At 41.5% G+C, this 16,934-nt stretch overlaps 2 protein-coding genes across 2 annotated transcripts; both read right to left on the minus strand.

The window, feature by feature from the left end:
• Positions 1 to 2,584: 2,584 nt before the first annotated feature.
• arl14 (ADP-ribosylation factor-like 14) lies at positions 2,585 to 3,369 on the minus strand. Its single transcript, XM_058068619.2, has one exon. It carries the CDS (start codon positions 3,258 to 3,260, stop codon positions 2,649 to 2,651), a length of 612 nt encoding a protein of 203 aa, XP_057924602.2. The 5' UTR covers positions 3,261 to 3,369; the 3' UTR covers positions 2,585 to 2,648.
• A 5,682-nt stretch (positions 3,370 to 9,051) lies between these two features.
• On the minus strand, positions 9,052 to 16,158 carry ppm1la (protein phosphatase, Mg2+/Mn2+ dependent, 1La). Its single transcript, XM_058068750.2, has 4 exons — positions 15,458 to 16,158; positions 11,963 to 12,137; positions 10,863 to 11,024; positions 9,052 to 10,739 (listed from the first exon to the last, which is right to left on the minus strand). The coding sequence occupies exons 1-4, from the start codon at positions 15,854 to 15,856 to the stop codon at positions 10,387 to 10,389; spliced, it is 1,089 nt and encodes a 362-aa protein (XP_057924733.1). The 5' UTR covers positions 15,857 to 16,158; the 3' UTR covers positions 9,052 to 10,386.
• Positions 16,159 to 16,934: the final 776 nt, after the last annotated feature.

Consider the following 16,934-nt stretch of genomic DNA (forward strand, 5'->3'; position numbering starts at 1 on the left):
CGATTTCCCGGGCGCCTGTTTACTTTCTTAGAAAATGAATAAGCCATTGCATGTAATGTTTCGGTTGCAATTCACTGGTGGGCTATAACAGGCCCACTAAGTGTGTAATAAATCTGTGATGCTCCAAAATACACTTGGACTTTTATGTTGTGCAGAGCACAGGCAGTGGGACTTGCTCAGAGAGAGGTGCTTCGCTGTGGACACTATAATGATGCGTCAGTCTCCACATCCTTCAGTGAGTGACTTGTCTCTTCTGCATCCGCTCTCTCCTATCAGGGCACGGGATCGCTTGGAACAATGGCTTCAGTGTTGGCTGTCCTCACCATTTGCTTTTTTCTTGGCACGTCTGTTCACTCCATCCAGAGATGCGGACACGCTCTTTGCCGAGATGGCCAGGAATGCTGCCCTCGAGGAAACGCCACCACCAGTGCGGGAACCTGTTGCAATCACTTGGAGGACAAGACTTACTACCACGTTGCCATGGTGACTCGCAAACTTTCTGGTGTTCTGATTATGCTTCTTCTCTTTGCCTTGGGATACTTGGTGCAGCGAGTGTTGTGTTCTAGGTCCAGGCAGCTCAACCCTGCACACAGTGGAGACCCGGCTGTTACAACATCACAGGAGCTGCTGGTGGGGAGCTCCACTCCGGACAGTCTCTTGGACGGTGGAACCATTGCTAATCTTCCCACGTATGATCAGTGCAAACATCTGCCAACATACGAGGAGACAGTACGGTATGGACAGCCCAATTCCTCTGTGGGACAAACTACCTGACAAGGACACTTTTTTTTAATCAAAGGAAAGACTTGTTATAATTTGATGCCCTTTGAAGGAATATTGTCTCGTAAGCAAGAACAGTTTGGCTAATGAGGATGATGCTGCATAAGTAGCAATCTGACTTTAATGGCTTTGCTAATGTTGTTGAATAATTTACCAATACCTGATAGCACATCTCTAATAAACTATTAATAACTTTACGTTTTTCTCAGTTTTAGCTTCAGAGGAACCCTCAATATGGTCACTTTGTTCAGGTAAAGCAGCAAAATTACAGATTTTGTCAGAAATTAGACAGTTTTCTTCTTGGAGGTTGTGCTGGGTAATTGCACAACATCATACCGGGAGCTCTTTCTATAATAATCTGACTTTGCTAAATAAAGTAGCATAAATACTAAAAACACCTACAGTGTAGCTTTACAACCACAATAACAAAAGTATATTCCTAATCAAATCACTATCAATATTATAAGTTGCCTTATTGAATCTCACTCTTTGCGCAATGGTACACAATAGTGTAAATAATGCACATATAGACAGATGGGCATCATTTTTTTTGCAAAGTAATTTCAGCAACATAACAGTACATTTAGTATAATGCTACAGATGCAGGATGGTATTTAATATGAATAAAATACAACTAACTCATAAACCCTGTGAAATGTTCCATGTTTATTTACGTTAAACATTTATTAAACCAAGAATCATCAAAATGATGACGGAATAACAGAATTATTATAAATGTCAACAAAAATGTGACTCAATACACGCCTATAGTATATTCCAGAGGATTTATGTCAAGTGCTCCATTTCTGGAATATCAGAAAGTCAGAGATGACTCATGATGAACTCTATTTGCCTACAGCATCTTCAGCTCTACAGCATAACAAGTATCACATTACAGTCGATGTGTTGTGAGCGGTGTCTTATCACAGAGACTCCATTTAATGGTAGCTCACTGTTTAGTTCACCAGACCTCATGTTTTACTTGCAATGAATTAGCCTGCCAAAGCACACCAGATGGAAGTGGACATACTGGCGTGAGGAAGTTGAACAGAAATGTATGTGACAGTTCAAAAATCCACCAAGAGGAAATGAAATGGCACTTGTGTATTCATTCATTGGAGAACAAATGTCCTAAACAATATTGGATGAGGTCAAGTGAGAACTAGAAATGTATTATTGTAGACAACCATAATGTATTTCCACAGGGTATCTTCTTGATTTCCCAATACGCTTGATTTGTCAACTTGTTCAGAAAGCAATCTTGTCCTAATTGAAGATGACACCGGTTTACATGTTTTCACCCGTGTGTGCGTGGGTACTCCGGTTTCCTCCCACATTCCAAAAACATGTTAGGTTCATTGGCGACTCCAAATTGTCCATAGGTATATGAATATTGTCTATATGTGCCCGGTGGTTGGCTGGCTGTACCCCGCCTCTTGCCCAAAGTCATCTGGGATAGGCTCCAGCATACACCCACAACCCTAATGAGGATAAGCAGCATAGAGGATGGATGGAAGATAAGACCATAAGACTATCTAGATGGCATAAGGTCATTTTGCAGGACATTGTGTGCCCCCTGCTTGTTATTTGAACGCATATTTTTAAATAGATCATTTAATATTTTTTTTTAGCAAAAGAACTGAATGGTCAACTTTCCATACAGGACAAACATTTTTGTTTTGGTGATAATTATTTCTTTAGTGTTGCATGTCGACTTTTTATTAACTCTTGTCGATCTTTTGTGTTTAAATTGTGCATGATAATGCATTATTTTTGCTGCAAACTGCAAAAGGGTAGCATAATGAGTATAGTACAGTTCTCATGAGTTTCAATTCAATTCAGTTGAAACTTAGCCAAGTGTAGTCCATTTAACGTCTCAGAGACTTGGCTTTAAGGTAATCCATTGTGTCCATAAAGTTTTCTTTGACGGTGGCGGCAGACTCTGACGGGAGTTTCACCATATGGCTAAGCCGTTTCAGGGCGTCGTCCAGCCCGTTGCCCATAAAGGCAGAACAGGCCTGTACGAACCATTCCCGTTCTCCACAGATCCTCCTCAGGTTGAACGCCTCTTTAAGATCAGTGACCGTCATGGCCCCGTCGATGTCCTGTTTGTTGGCGAGAAGGAGAAGTGGACGGCCGCGCAGGTGCTCGCTCTTCAGCGTACTCTCCAGCTCCCGTCGTGCCTCCTCCAGGCGCTCCCGGTCCGCACTGTCCACCACGAACACGACAGCCGAGGTGTCCTGGTGGAAGCCCCTCCAGTGGCGTCGCATTTGCGCTTGGCCGCCCACGTCCCACACGGTCAGTGCGATGTTCTTCCGCCTTTTCTTCACGTCGAGCATTTCCACGTTGAAGCCGATGGTGGGGACCGTGCTGAAAGACGACCCGTGTTTCAGTTTGTACAACAGGGTCGACTTGCCCGCGTTGTCCAGACCCAAGAGGAGGACCCGGACCTCCGGATGTTTGGTTCCCCGCTGGCCCATTCAGATGAATACAGCAGATATGCGCCTCGCTATTGTTACTTGTTACGTTGTTTGCTTTCTGTCCGTCAACTTTTACCTGAGATGTTAAGGTGTGTTCTTGATGCGACGTCATATCCTGTAAGAAGCGTCTGTCTTAATAGTTGAACCATTAACTGAGCTGATAAGCGGACAAAGTAACACAGACGATACAATCAATATTGACAGTAAGTGAACACAATATTCCTCTATACTCTTTCTGCAGAGGGGGGATCAAACATTTTGCAATGAGGGCCATCTTGATATATATTATCTCAAGACTAAACTGCAGCTCACCTTTGTTACATAGGTCAAAAAGAATATTATTAATATGACCTTCAGTCTTGGCCACTTCAGCTTGTCTTTTGTTTATTGTTTATTTTCCAAATATTTAAACTTTCTACTGAAGTAATCTATTTTCCTTTTGTGATATTTGGACTATATTTCCATAATATAACTGTTAGAAAGCCCATAATGTAGACTGCAGTGTTAGTTCAAGATTACATTCTGTTACTTAGTATACAGAAAACGCATTAATATTAATTTCATAAACAATGTGACTGTTCGAAAGCCTAGAATTCACATTGCATTGTATATTCGGCTTACAGTGTCGTTTGTCCTACGGTGTTCAGCGGTCAGTCAACGCAGCACAGTGCGGGACGTTTTTTCGGTTGAACAATTCATAGATCTCTGAGCCTTATTGCGCCTCATACATCATATCACCAGGCTGATGCTGTGCGTGAATGCATAAAGGTGAGTTTTTGGCTTTATTGTGGGAGCTATTGTGGGAGCTGTGGAGTAGTTTGGGCACCCTTTTCACCCTTATCAGTATTTAAGCTAACTATTACTAACCGTTATTCATGTTTACTTGGTTTCTTTGTTGAATTTCTGTGTGTAGCGTGCCTTTAGCTCATCATTATACTTGTGTAATATGAGTTACATTACGTTACTTATCATTTATTGTGTATTTGTCTTTGTATGTATGCCTCATCAGTACCACATCATAACCTAAATAAAATCACCAGAAGAGGTCCAACCTTCCTTCTTTGATTTGAACACACCCCCTATACCAGGGGTCTCAAACACGCGGCCCGTGGGCCAAATGTGGCCCGCAGGACACTAGTTTGAGGCCCCCGCCTTGATATGAAAGTTTAATGTTAGTGCGGCCCGCGCAAGTTTGATATGGATGCTGTATGGTATCATGTACCCAGAAAAAATTATGACGTTTGATTAATGTTCATGTTAAAGGTTAAATAACTGTTAATAGTTATCCTCCCTATCCGTGTGGAAGTGGTAAGTTTTTGGCTATTTAAGTTTAAAGGAAATAACTTGAAGGCTACCGTTTAGGTCGCTAGCTCTCTAGTAGTTTGCGAGTTAGCATGTGTCTCAAGACCCTGCTGTTGCGCAATATGTTGTAAATAAAAAGAGTATAAATGTGACTATAGTCGTGTTTTGTCATGTCTACAGGGCTCTAATAATGCTTTGTTCATTTTAATCTGAAAAAAATAATTTGTCTACCCACCAACTATATGTGGTTTCTTAAGTTTTTATTATTTGCCGTTTTATTGTTATTATTATATTTATTTATTTATTTATTACTGATTGATTTTCTTTATTCTTGATTTGTTTATTTTTCATCTTATTCTGTGTAGAAAAATAAAAATTAAGATATTTGAGGACAGTGGAATCTTTTATCAGAGCTTTTCTTGTAGAAAATTGGAACCAAAGCGAAGTTTTAAAAAAAAAATTGTTTTTTTAATAAATGCATTATTACTATTTTTTTTGGAAAACCTGATGCGGCCCAGCCTCACCCAGACCCGAGCTCCAGTGGCCCCCAAGTAAATTGAGTTTGAGACCCCTGCTCTATACCCTTGACCGCTCCAAACCAGTGCATCCTGGGAGACGATCTCACAACCCGAGAAGCCTCTCCGCTACAATAACTTTTCCCCCCAACCTAATTGTGCAAACATCACAACTGTTTTTTCTCATGCCACTTAATAAAACGGTATTATGCCTTTAATATTTGAACTTTATGCTACTAAAATTGCAACATTTCCAGTTTATTATTTTACTTTTTTCTCTCTTTGGGATACAACTTTTTTTTCTTCACATTTTGACTGTATATTTATGTAAAATTACAGCCAAAAACATAACAGTTTTGGGCTGGACCATCATGCTCTCTTGGCACGAGTAACCACATTTTATGATATGACTTTCAAACATCGCCAACAAAACTGTTTTAGTATTAGCATTTAACAAAAATAAGGTGCATCACTGCAGTGTTTCATGTAAATAAAACCACACTGTGGCTCGCAGGCCGACAATCATAAATCATCTCAGCCCCGCCATGACAGTGGTATGCAAGGAATATAAAAGTAGAGAACTCAATCAGTCATTCATTCTGCAAAAATATATAAATAGGATACTCCAACATGTCAAAACACACATGACATAACACTAAAAAAACACTTAGAGAAGTTGAGAAGTTATTTTACTTGTGAAGAGTGTCAGAATAGCAATCAAGACAATGCACAATCAAGTTAAACAACATTTAGGCGTGTCCTCGCTCAACGTGAGACACTTAACCAGGAAATCATTGTCAGTACAGCTTCAACACTATTAAATGCCACAATTAAGAACATTTAACAGCTTCTTTCAACTTTAAAGTAAATCATTGCAATTTTTGTTGAATAACTTTGACTGTCTTCAATCGAAGCATATTCGAGTTTCTTAAATACAGTTTCTGATCAGGCACCTTTGACCCTTTGGTGACTTCTGTATTGCTTTTAATCCCAATACCATCACCTCATACAACACAGTTAAGTAAATAAATGAATCTGTGCCAACCAAAATAACTCAATAAACCCTGTCGTGTTTACCTGAACACAGTGCTGTCTTCATTGTAAACAGTCAAGAATATGGACTTCTCCCAAAACAGTTTCACGGTCACGTAAACAAGTGTTTTCCAAATCCTCTGCACTTCCACTCAGGCTTCATGTTCTCCTTAGTGAACAATGAGCACATGAATGTCTCATAAGTAAATCAATAAATGTCATTCATCCACTCTCCTCCAGAGCGGACCAGACAATCTTCATGGATCTGTACTACACGTCAAAGGGCACCGCTTGGCGCTCTTGTCGACGCAGATCAACAAGATCACATTTTGTGTTCCTCTTCGCTTGATTCAGTTGCTGTTGCAAAATGTGCATCAAGTTCTGGTCCATTTCTCTTTCGGCTTCACCCATACGCCACCGGTTGGGTTGTCCATTACATACACCAGTCCCTCTGTGGTGTTTCGGCGGCTGTGGCTCCGTGGCGTGCAGCCCGTTGATCTCTCCAGTGCAGGCCGCTGCGTCGACTTTCGGTTGATGGCCCGCTGGATGCACACGACCTGGCTTTGAGAAGCACACAAATCCACCGTGCCTAAGCGCTGGAAAATCACCCGAGCTTCTGCTGGAGATTTGGAACCTTGCTGACCCATATTTGATGAATCCAAACAAAGCTGTATTAGTCCTGTCAAGTATGGCTACCTCCTTTTTAAAATGCTACCCTGGTTGCTTTCACTCACTTATAAGGTGTCAAATCCGTATACAAAATACCCTGAAGTGTTCCCGGCAAGCAGTAGTGTGACGCTGTTGGTTTAATGGTCACCAGACACTTGAAGGTACAAAGCGGGATCTGTTTTGGTCCCGTCCGGACTATTCTGAGTCCGTCCACCTGGCGCAGGCCATCACTTGGACGTGCAGGGCCGTGCAAGGCTGAGGTGTTGGGTTTCCGGCTTGTGTGCCTTGTTGACGTTGTTTACGGTTAGGGCGGCACAGTCATCACACTGATCATCGTCACGGTTGTTTCTAATCTTGGATTGACTTGATTCACCCTTCTGGAAGCTGTTCCGTAATTCTACTGTATAAAATCACCTGGAGATAGAGCTGTGCATGTATTGTAAAATGAATTACTGTAAATCAGGGGTCTCAAACATGCGGCCCGTGGGCCAAATGTGGCCCGCAGGACACTAGTTTGAGGCCCTCGCCTTGATATGAAAGTTTAATGTTAGTGCGGCCCGCGCAAGTTTGATATGGATGCTGTATGGTATCATGTACCCAGAAAAAATTATTACGTTTGATTAATGTTCATGTTAAAGGTTAAATAACTGTTAATAGTTATCCTCCCTGTCCGTGTGGAAGTGGTAAGTTTTTGGCTATTTAAGTTTAGAGGAAATAACTTGAAAGCTACCATTTAAGTCACTCGCTCTCTAGTTTGTGTCTCAAGACCCTGCAGTTGCGCAATATGTTGTAAATAAAAAAGTATAAATGTGACTATAGTCGTGTTTTGTCATGTCTACAGGGCTCTAATAATGCTTTGTTCATTTTAATCTGAAAAAAATAATTTGTCTACCCACCAACTATATGTGGTTTCTTAAGTTTTTATTATTTGCCGTTTTATTGTTATTATTATATTTATTTATTTATTACTGATTGATTGATTTTCTTCATTCTTGATTTATTTATTTACATTTCATCTCATTTTGTGCAGAAAAATAAAAATTAAGATATTTGAGAACAGTGGAATGTTTTATCAGAGCTTTTATTGTAGAAAATCGGAACCAAAGCACTGAAAAAGTTTGTATATTTTTCTGTTTTTAATAAATGCGTTTTTTCTTTTTTTTGAAAACTTAATGCAGCCCAGCCTTGCCCAGACCCTAGCTCCAGTGGCCCCCAGGTAAATTGAGTTTGAGACCCCTGCTGTAAATGCTTCAATTTGTGCAAAATGCTTCTAATTAGTGCGGCGTCAACTAAAAATGAACAGTCGTGGTTGTAGGGAACCTCCTTACGTAGTTTTTTTTTATTAACACCACAAGATAGCAGTAGCTGGAAATAAAGTATCATGAGTGATCAGCATCCAGCAGCTTTGTCTACCTCTGCATGCTCTTTAAAATGTCGGTTGTGGCACTTAGCTGTTGGTGTCATTGAGACCAGTGACTCCTTTAGTCCCATTTGGTTTGTTTTTTTTATTAACTCAAAAACATTTCTGTACGAAGTTTGTTTTCCAGGGAAGTTTATTTTGTTGTAAAAGTCTGATCACTTCCCAGTCAGTTTGGCTACATAATCCACCTTGGCAGTCAAAGAAAAATATATTTAATGCATTTGACTTGCTGCACTCTAGCTTGTGCTGCTGTACAAACAAATTGTCTTGTCTTCTCTATGGAAGGAAGGCAGTGACAAGCACCTTCCAGCTCATGCAAATACACACCCCTTCAGGTTGAAGTGAATACGGCAAGCACCTCCACATATTACATTTACCTGCAGGAATAATGATGTCACACTTACATTAAGGACATACACATAAACATGTGTAAACATGTTATAGAACGTTATGGTGTATTATGGCAGCTCATCCTAAGTTTTTGCCCTGTAATTGATCATGAAATGTGCAAATTCAGTGATTTTTACTTTATTTAAACCAATATACAGGGTTTACATGTATTTGACATTTGAAAATTCCATAGTATTCCCGGCTTTTTCCAGATTTAGTAAATAGATATGTAGCAACAATGAATCCAAGATTAATCAATTATCCAATTCACAACTATTTTGGTATTCCAGTCATCCATTTTCAATACTGTGTATCCTTATTAGGGTTGCAGGGATATGCTGGCGACTATCCTGGGTGAGAGGCGGGGTACACCCTGGACTGGTGGCCAGCCAATCACAGGGCACATACAAACAACCATTCACACTCACATTCATACGGACTATGGACAATTGGACAATTGGACAATTTGGAGTCGCCAATTAACCTAGCATGTTTTTGGAATGTGGGAGGAAAAGGAGTACCTGGAGAAGACCCACGCACCCACACCTTTATCATGTACTCCAAATCATTACGAGCAATTGTGGTATTTCATGTAAAGATGTTTTTTATACTGAATGCGAGGCCAACGTGATGAATGATGAAATCTCTCTCAAAATAAAGTGAGTATGTATTTTATTGTAAAAAACAACAAAAATGACTATTCAGTAAACAGACTTGGCAATCTGCTCGACACAAGAAACCCCAGTAAGGCATATAAAGGTCAAGTTCGGGGGAGGGCGACAATGCTTTGGACTTTTTCATAAAGGTTTTCAAGAGAATTTTAAATGAAAAACTGCACGGAATACTGTGTCCTAAAAACTTCCGTTTTCCCTATGAAATTCCAGTTTTTCAGTGATGAGTCATGGTTTACCGTAATTTAGCTATGAACAGTCACCGCTGACACCCCCAGCCCTATTGCTCGAGGAGCTTCTCATATTACTGTTGCACTGTAGCGCTGCAGCTGCACTGCAGTGCAATGTAACTCATAGCCAGTGCTTAATGTGCTGCCAGAGTGTATTTTGTTCATGAGCTTCATTGACGTGCACGAGCATGAAATAAAGGTCAGAGTACTGAATCAGATCTGATTCTATAGTACATTAAAATCCTCTTGCTTTTACTGAGGAATTGCAGGTTAAAACTGCTGATATGTAAGAAAATGATTTTTTATCATGAAGTTGTACTGATCATATTTTGGAAGGAAGGACAAATTATTCCATACTCATAGTGGCCACAGGTGGATTAATTTACTTAACTGCAGAGAGTGAGAAGTGTCTATTTGGGATAGGCCTTTATTTGTACTAATGCATGACATTACCGTATATAGACTGTATATTGTGTATTATTATACATATTGTATTACAGCCTCTGTAAACCTCAGCTTTACAAATGCCGTGTTCTGGAAAAGAGACATCAATTTGAGGTGTGGCGGATTGTTCAAGTGTAGTCAGCACCCGAAGATTATGGCAGGTGGACTGGAGTGGAGGTCACGATTTGGGGAAATATGAAAAATGCAGTTTGTTGGTGTTTCCCCATTTTTTTTTCACGCCCTGCAGCCGCAAAGTAAAGTGTGATTAGGCACTAATTGTTTCTTGTGAAGAAGCGCCTGTGAGGCCAGTCTAGTATGTGCTGGTTGTGTACTTTTTTTTTTTGTCTGAAATATAAGAGCCAAACGTAATCAGGTATTTGTCCAGCTGGTACAGTATTCATGCTTTGTCCTATCTCTGTCCTCCTGTTCTATTGTATGTCCCATGGACTTGACCTAGTCCCCAGCCTTGTTCCCTCCCATCCCACTTTTAAACTTGACCACCATGACAGTGATGTTGTCGGGGCAACCGCGGTAGAAAGATTGAAGGACGATGCTCTTGGCACCAAAGTGAGGCTCATCCAGGCGCTCGCGGACAAACCGCACTGCCTCCTCGTTACTGAAAGCGTCCCACAAGCCGTCTGACGCCAAGATCATAAACTCCGGCTGCAGTTTATCCAGATCAAAGGTCATAATATCTGGATCGGGGATGACCACGTTCAGGTTCTTCAGTGGATAGTCCCCGAGAGAGCGGGACATGGCCAGAATTCCCTGAACTCTCCAAGATCCGTTAAAACTAATGAAGCCGCCTACGGGAGGACATGGAAAAGATGGGATTTCAAGAACAGATCAGTAGGTGGCAGCAAAGTACTTGAAATGTCTCATATTCATCACAGTGACAATCCTAATCTTTTTTTCTTCTTCTTATCTACCTGCTCTTTTGATCCTCTTGCGCTCTTTGAGTTGATAGGGTTTGTGGTCGTGTGATAGTGCAATGGCATTTCCATCTTTGTCACACAGCACACCACGAGAGTCACCCACGTTGGCCACTGTGAGTTCTCTGTCGGACAGCAGGGCCACCAGACATGTGGTTCCTAGGGAAGATATTAGTAGAAAGAAATCGGATAAGAGGAAAAATAAATGTTTCATGAGAGATATATGCCGACCCGCAGCTGTTGGTCAGTGCTCTTGGAATCGGATATTAGATATTAGAGATTAGATGTCACTATTACCTTTTAAAATTGGCATTTATTTCCTGCTCTGTTGTGCACAAGTTGCAAATGTGGGTGTTTTATGCTTAAAGTGCTTGTCGACCATAAACCCTCACCATGTCCCATCCCATTGCATGTAGTTTACCCCCGCCTTTGGTAACTGATGAACATGATGTTTGCAGGTAAAGGAGAGACGACGACCAACACAAGTCAACACTTCTGTCAATATAAAGAAGAAAGCGAGGACAAAGGTGGGCGATGCAGGGACACGTTTGATTGGTTTGACCACTCCTCAGGGACGGATTTGATTGGTGAAAATGCGCGTGAAGTTGTGGGATTTTATTCAATTTCTGTAAATTGTTACCATAGCAACATTGGTCCTGGAGAACCTGCTTATTTTGTGTAGCCTGATTTTATTTAGGGCTGCATGGCGGTCTAGTGGTTAGCGCGCAGACCTCACAGCTGGGAGATCAGGGTTCAATTCCACCCTGCAATCTCTGTGTGGAGTTTGCATGTTCTCCCCGTGCATGCGTGGGTTTTCTCCGGGTACTCCGGTTTCCTCCCACATTCCAAAAACATGCTAGGTTAATTGGCCACTCCAAATTGTCCATAGGTATGAATGTGAGTGTGAATGGTTGTTTGTCTATATGTGCCCTGTGATTGGCTGGCTACCCTGCCTCTCACCCGAAGACTGCTGGGATAGGCTCCAGCAACCCCCGCGACCCTCGTGAGGAAAAAGCGGTAGAAAATGAATGAATGAATTTTCATTTTATTTACTGTTTACATGCACTTTCCCTGTTCCTTCTCAGACTCCTACTGACCTGCTTCATCATGGTTGGCAGACAGCTTGTCCAGCATCTCTCGGTCCACATTCAGGATATGCTGCTCTAAGATGCTGGCATAGGAAAGAGGGTTCTCCTTCTTCTCTCGCTCAAATGCCTGCAGGTGCTGCTTCAGGGCCTCAGGGAGGTGGGCCTTCACGTAGTCTGCTGCTGCCTGGGGTGGTGAAAGACACAGGAAAGGGTCAACAGCTGGAACGTCACACATAATCAGACTTAGTCTTGGTCCAAAAAAGGAAAAAAAACAACTTTTTTTGGTCTTCATAGGCTTAATATCAGCATTATAAGGTACCGTAGGCAAGGCACCGATGATGGTCGATGATCACCGATTCTACAGTTTTTCAGACCAGTGTTGGCTAGTTTTTCCACGCAGCTAGTTTTGACTGCTCATCTGCAGTCTTCTTCAAGAACTGTTTGTTATGATAGAGCAAATGAACCTCATTGGATTAATGATCACTGATCTTTGAAATGCCAATTCTAGCCGAAAACAATAAAAAAAAAACACTGTATACATCTTTTAATGTTCTAATCTTAGTTTGTTGAGAAACACTGAACAATACCCTCAAAATAATACAAACTTCTTGAGTTAATTGCACATCAGGTAGGTCTCTCAAATATAAATGAAAAGTATGGAAAATTGCTGTGAAATTACTACTAAACTACTAAATTATATCAGTTCCTTTTAAGCTTTTAAAACAGAACATTTGCCAAACAGATTGCACTGTAGACCTGATTTCTACCTAGTAGCCTAGTCAAAGTTCTGACCTGAACCCTATTGAGATGCCGTGGCATGACCTTAAAATGCGCTTCATGCTGGAAAAGCCTCCAATGTGGCTGAATGACAACAATTCTGCAAAGTTGAGTGGGCCAGAATTCCTCCACAGCGTCGTAAGAGACTCATTGCCAACTGCATTTTGTGTTCTGTTGTGTTGTCATTGACTAATATTTAATTTGTTTGATGATCTGAAACATTTAAGTGTGACAAACACTTAAAAAAATAAGTAAACACTTTCACAACACTATCTAATTTATTTATTTAATTTATCCAATTTCAATGCAACCTTGATGCAATATGTTAATAATCCCACAAGGAAGTCCTCCCTTTCTGTTGCTTTTGATTATTAAATGGTAATTATGCATGTGGACCGATTTACTTTAATGATATTTGATACCTTATCATTTGCTGCAGGCTGCTGAAAGGAAAGTTGGAAATGAATCAAAATGCAGCTGACGTCCGCTCTGAGCCATAAATATTCGTATTAAATTTCGTGAAAAACACACTTTCAGCAACACAAAATGATATACAGTAATTGACATGCAGTTAAACACAGGAAGGAAAGCAAATGGCAAGGGAAAAACAGAAATGTTATTTGGGTTGTTAAATATTTGTCTGTATAGGACAGGAATAGATGGTGCGGTCTACTTGAGTAAACACGTGTGTGTGTGTGTGTGTGTGTGTGTGTGTGTGTGTATCTTGCAACATCATTAAAAACAAGCTAAGGAGACCATGTTATAGGAGATTTAGAGCTGACAGGAAATGAAAGACTGATGCACTATTTGGAGGGAGATTGTGTCAAGTTCTGCAATGGCTGTACAGCAGGGTCAACCACATTCAAAAAAGGATTTCATTTTATTTTTCATGTACACAAATTCCTAAGGAAATTAGTTCCTTAACTTGAAATTGTTTCTTCATTGCATGAGGCCGATGGCATTTGCTGGAGTCTGCTGAACCATTTTAGAAATAGACTGGAACATACTGTACATACATACAACAGCTACAAGGAAATCCGCATCATTGTATTGTGTTTTTATGCAAACAAATCCTATAAAGGTCTGTCACCCCCCCAGACAGAAAGTGCTTTTAAAGTCACACAACAGCCAATTACTAAAGCAAATCTTCCAGGCACATGTACCGCTGTAAGTTCGAGACCTCGGAGTTCACAAAGCATACACAATTTATTGTTGTTTTTGTTTTTTTTTAATACAGCGGTGCCTTGGTTAACATCATTAATCCGTTCCAGAAGTTCTAACTCAAACCAAAACAGACTCTAACCAAAGCAAATTTTCCTATAACGTAAATCCAATTAATCCGTTCCAAATAATTAAAATGTTATGACAAAACAAATTCTATCGACAATAATTTCAGTTTTGCATGTGAAAAATGATGCAAAAATAATTACAAATGATGGACAACTGAACGTTTAACATTACTTTTACCTACTTTTGTTGGGGGGGGAAAAACCCAATAAGCCGTCAATGAAAGCCACCGGGGTGGTGACGTGTGCGATGTTTGACTGTGGATGCCATGAACATATAACCTTAAGTTTAAATGCTTAGGTTTTGTTGTTGGAACCCGAAATGAGTAAAATGAGACAGGCAAAATGAGTGTCACCCACTAGGCGTCGCCGGGTTGACTGTTACACGGGATGATGGAGCCACTCCCGTACATACCTCTGAAATAATGTTTAACCCGGAAAATTTGGAGGTCTTGCGCCCTTGTCTCCGGAATGGTCCATTGCCTTTCTCTGTTGTGCGGCTCATGTGTTTATTACGTTGTGTATCTCGCTACAACTCTGATATTAACAACCTAAATGACCTACACTGCATTGCACAATCACGTGCAAGTATTGCAAGATTTCGTCTTGGCCACGTGATCCAAGATGGCGGTGTAAACAAACACAACAGGATTTTGGACACTAAATAAGCAGGCAAATGCAAGCCAAGGCAAAAAGTGTTCATTGAAAAACATGTTAACCAAGGTACCACTGTACTACACAGCAAACATTTTATTATTACCCTTGACAGGTAAAGTGTGATGCATGAAGTCGGCTGCCTCTTCCTTAAACCCTAATGCCTCCATTTCGCATTATCAAAACGGTGAGCATAAGATTGAAATATTACTTAAAAACAAAGCCTGCAGTCAATTAAGCTTTGCTTATGGACATGTAGAACTATAAATTGTATGTGATGTAACGTGTATGCACGTTCAAAGCCTACAGCTTTTATGATGGTCACAGTTTGACCCTGCAACTGAATTTTCCCTTACCAATATTTCCTGACCAGGATCCTTAAACAGACTGTTTTGAAATGGTGCTCCGGAAAGTAATCAACATTATTTTTAGAGAATATGTTTGGACTTCCTTGGGGACTGGGCCATGAAAATCGACTGACCCATGACAACAGTATATGGAAGAAGGAAAGCCTACACACACACACTTTTTCTTTGTGGGGAATCCAGCAGAAGGGAGGGGGGTGCACACAAAGAAACAATGCAGTGGTTAGGATGGGAATCGCTCCGTTCGACAAAGGGGTAATAAAAAGTGAGAGCCGGTGAGGCCTATAAACCGTTAATGATAACATAACACATACTAACGTATAAACTGTGCACTAGCACTGCATCCAGTGATGCTGACTGTCATGTGTTGTGTCTAGACGGGACCCAATGACGCAGTGAGGTGTACCAGGCCACCAGCTTACCTCTCCGCCGTGACCGTCAAATATGCCAAATATGGACGGGTGGCTCTTGTTGGTGATGTCGGTGAGCACCTCGTAGCGGTCCTCCATGTGGTCTCGCCTCCCTTGTATAGAATACACGGCCACGTTGTTGTTCTTGAACTCCCATGTTTTGGAGAACTCTGCGTCCAGCACACTGAGGCCTCCCAGGCGGTCGTTCTGCATCATCTCCGCCACTTTGCCCTTCACCATCTTGACGGCATCCCGGCTCGACTTGACGATGGTCTTCACCTCGTCCGTGTGGAAGAAATAGCTCCACAGGGCCAGGCTGATGCATAGCAAGAACAACGTCTCCGGCCTGAGGAGGAAATAACGCATGATCCGACCCAAAAGTGACAAGAGTGTCATCGTGTCTCCTATCATCACACGCCGCCAAGCTGCGCTCCGTCTCAGCTCCCCTTTGCACGATTCACTCCATGAACAGACGCGCTACACGCTGACGGAACATTGAACGCACCACCACCACCGAGGCCTGCTGGAGCTTCTCTGGCCGCATTGCACACTGTGCACGGGATGCTGCTGCTGCACACCGAGCCGACAAGCGCTGGGTGCTATTACACCGACGGTTCACCCTCATTCGTCGCTACTAATCGACAGCGAAATGACTCCGGACCTGAGCCGATGTTTCTGGGTCCATTACAGAAACCGGACGGATGTCGGTGGGTGGGACCCACTCCGAAGTGCGGACACGGGGGGGGGTGGGTCACACAAGTCCACGACTTACTCTTTTCATCTACTCAGTTTCCCTGCCCACTTTGTATCAATTTGCCATTTCAACAGAAAACCCCGTGTTTATATGTTGTCTAACAAGAGCCAGAAGGCTAAATAATGCGGATGTATTCTAAACCGGTGCAGGTGTATATACAACAGCTTTTATTTTGAAAAGACAGAACGGATATGGTGTTATACGGCTAATTTTGACCATAAACTTCTATAATGTTGCTGTAACACATCGCGTCAAATATACGTCACAAGACGAGATGAGTCATTACATGAAACTATACGTTCCGTACGAAGTAACCTTCACTTCCGGTGTAATCATACAACGTCTCCCACCGATTTCCCCTCCGCATCCCTCAAGCTTTGCACCGCGTTATTATACCAAGAATTTCCTTTGGTTTGGTTGGAAGATATCTTGCTTTGCTTTGCATTTTACAACACGAGTGAACACCAGTAAGCGTTATCAATACAATGACACCAGATATCGCGAGAATGGGATGTTAAAGCGAAAGTGTGGATGAGCTCTCCTTGAAAAGAGAGCTAAGATAGCAAAACCATGGATTTGATATCTTAAAATGTCAATTTCATACAATAAGTGCCAAGACACGCATTGTGGGAAATAGTTATAATGCATTGACCCCATACTTAGGATGACGTAATTGAGTGGCCGAGTCATGTGATATACTGTAGGTCCCGGGAAAGGCTATCATGTGACCTAACA

This window comes from Doryrhamphus excisus, linkage group LG6 (assembly GCF_037039965.1).
Source record: "Doryrhamphus excisus strain RoL-2023G ecotype Guam linkage group LG6, RoL_Dexc_Guam_v1.1, whole genome shotgun sequence".
Lineage (NCBI taxonomy): Eukaryota > Metazoa > Chordata > Actinopteri > Syngnathiformes > Syngnathidae > Doryrhamphus > Doryrhamphus excisus.

Excerpts from the sequence above, each read along its gene's own strand:
- arl14 (XM_058068619.2), bottom strand. The coding sequence starts at position 3,260 with ATGGGCCAGCGGGGAACCAAACATCCGGAGGTCCGGGTCCTCCTCTTG.
- ppm1la (XM_058068750.2), bottom strand. The coding sequence starts at position 15,856 with ATGATAGGAGACACGATGACACTCTTGTCACTTTTGGGTCGGATCATG. Across the intron at positions 12,138-15,457 it reads TTGACGGTCACGGCGGAGAG|GCAGCAGCAGACTACGTGAA; the intron begins GTAAGCTGGTGG and ends TCACCACCCCAG. Across the intron at positions 11,025-11,962 it reads TGCCAACCATGATGAAGCAG|GAACCACATGTCTGGTGGCC; the intron begins GTCAGTAGGAGT and ends TATCTTCCCTAG.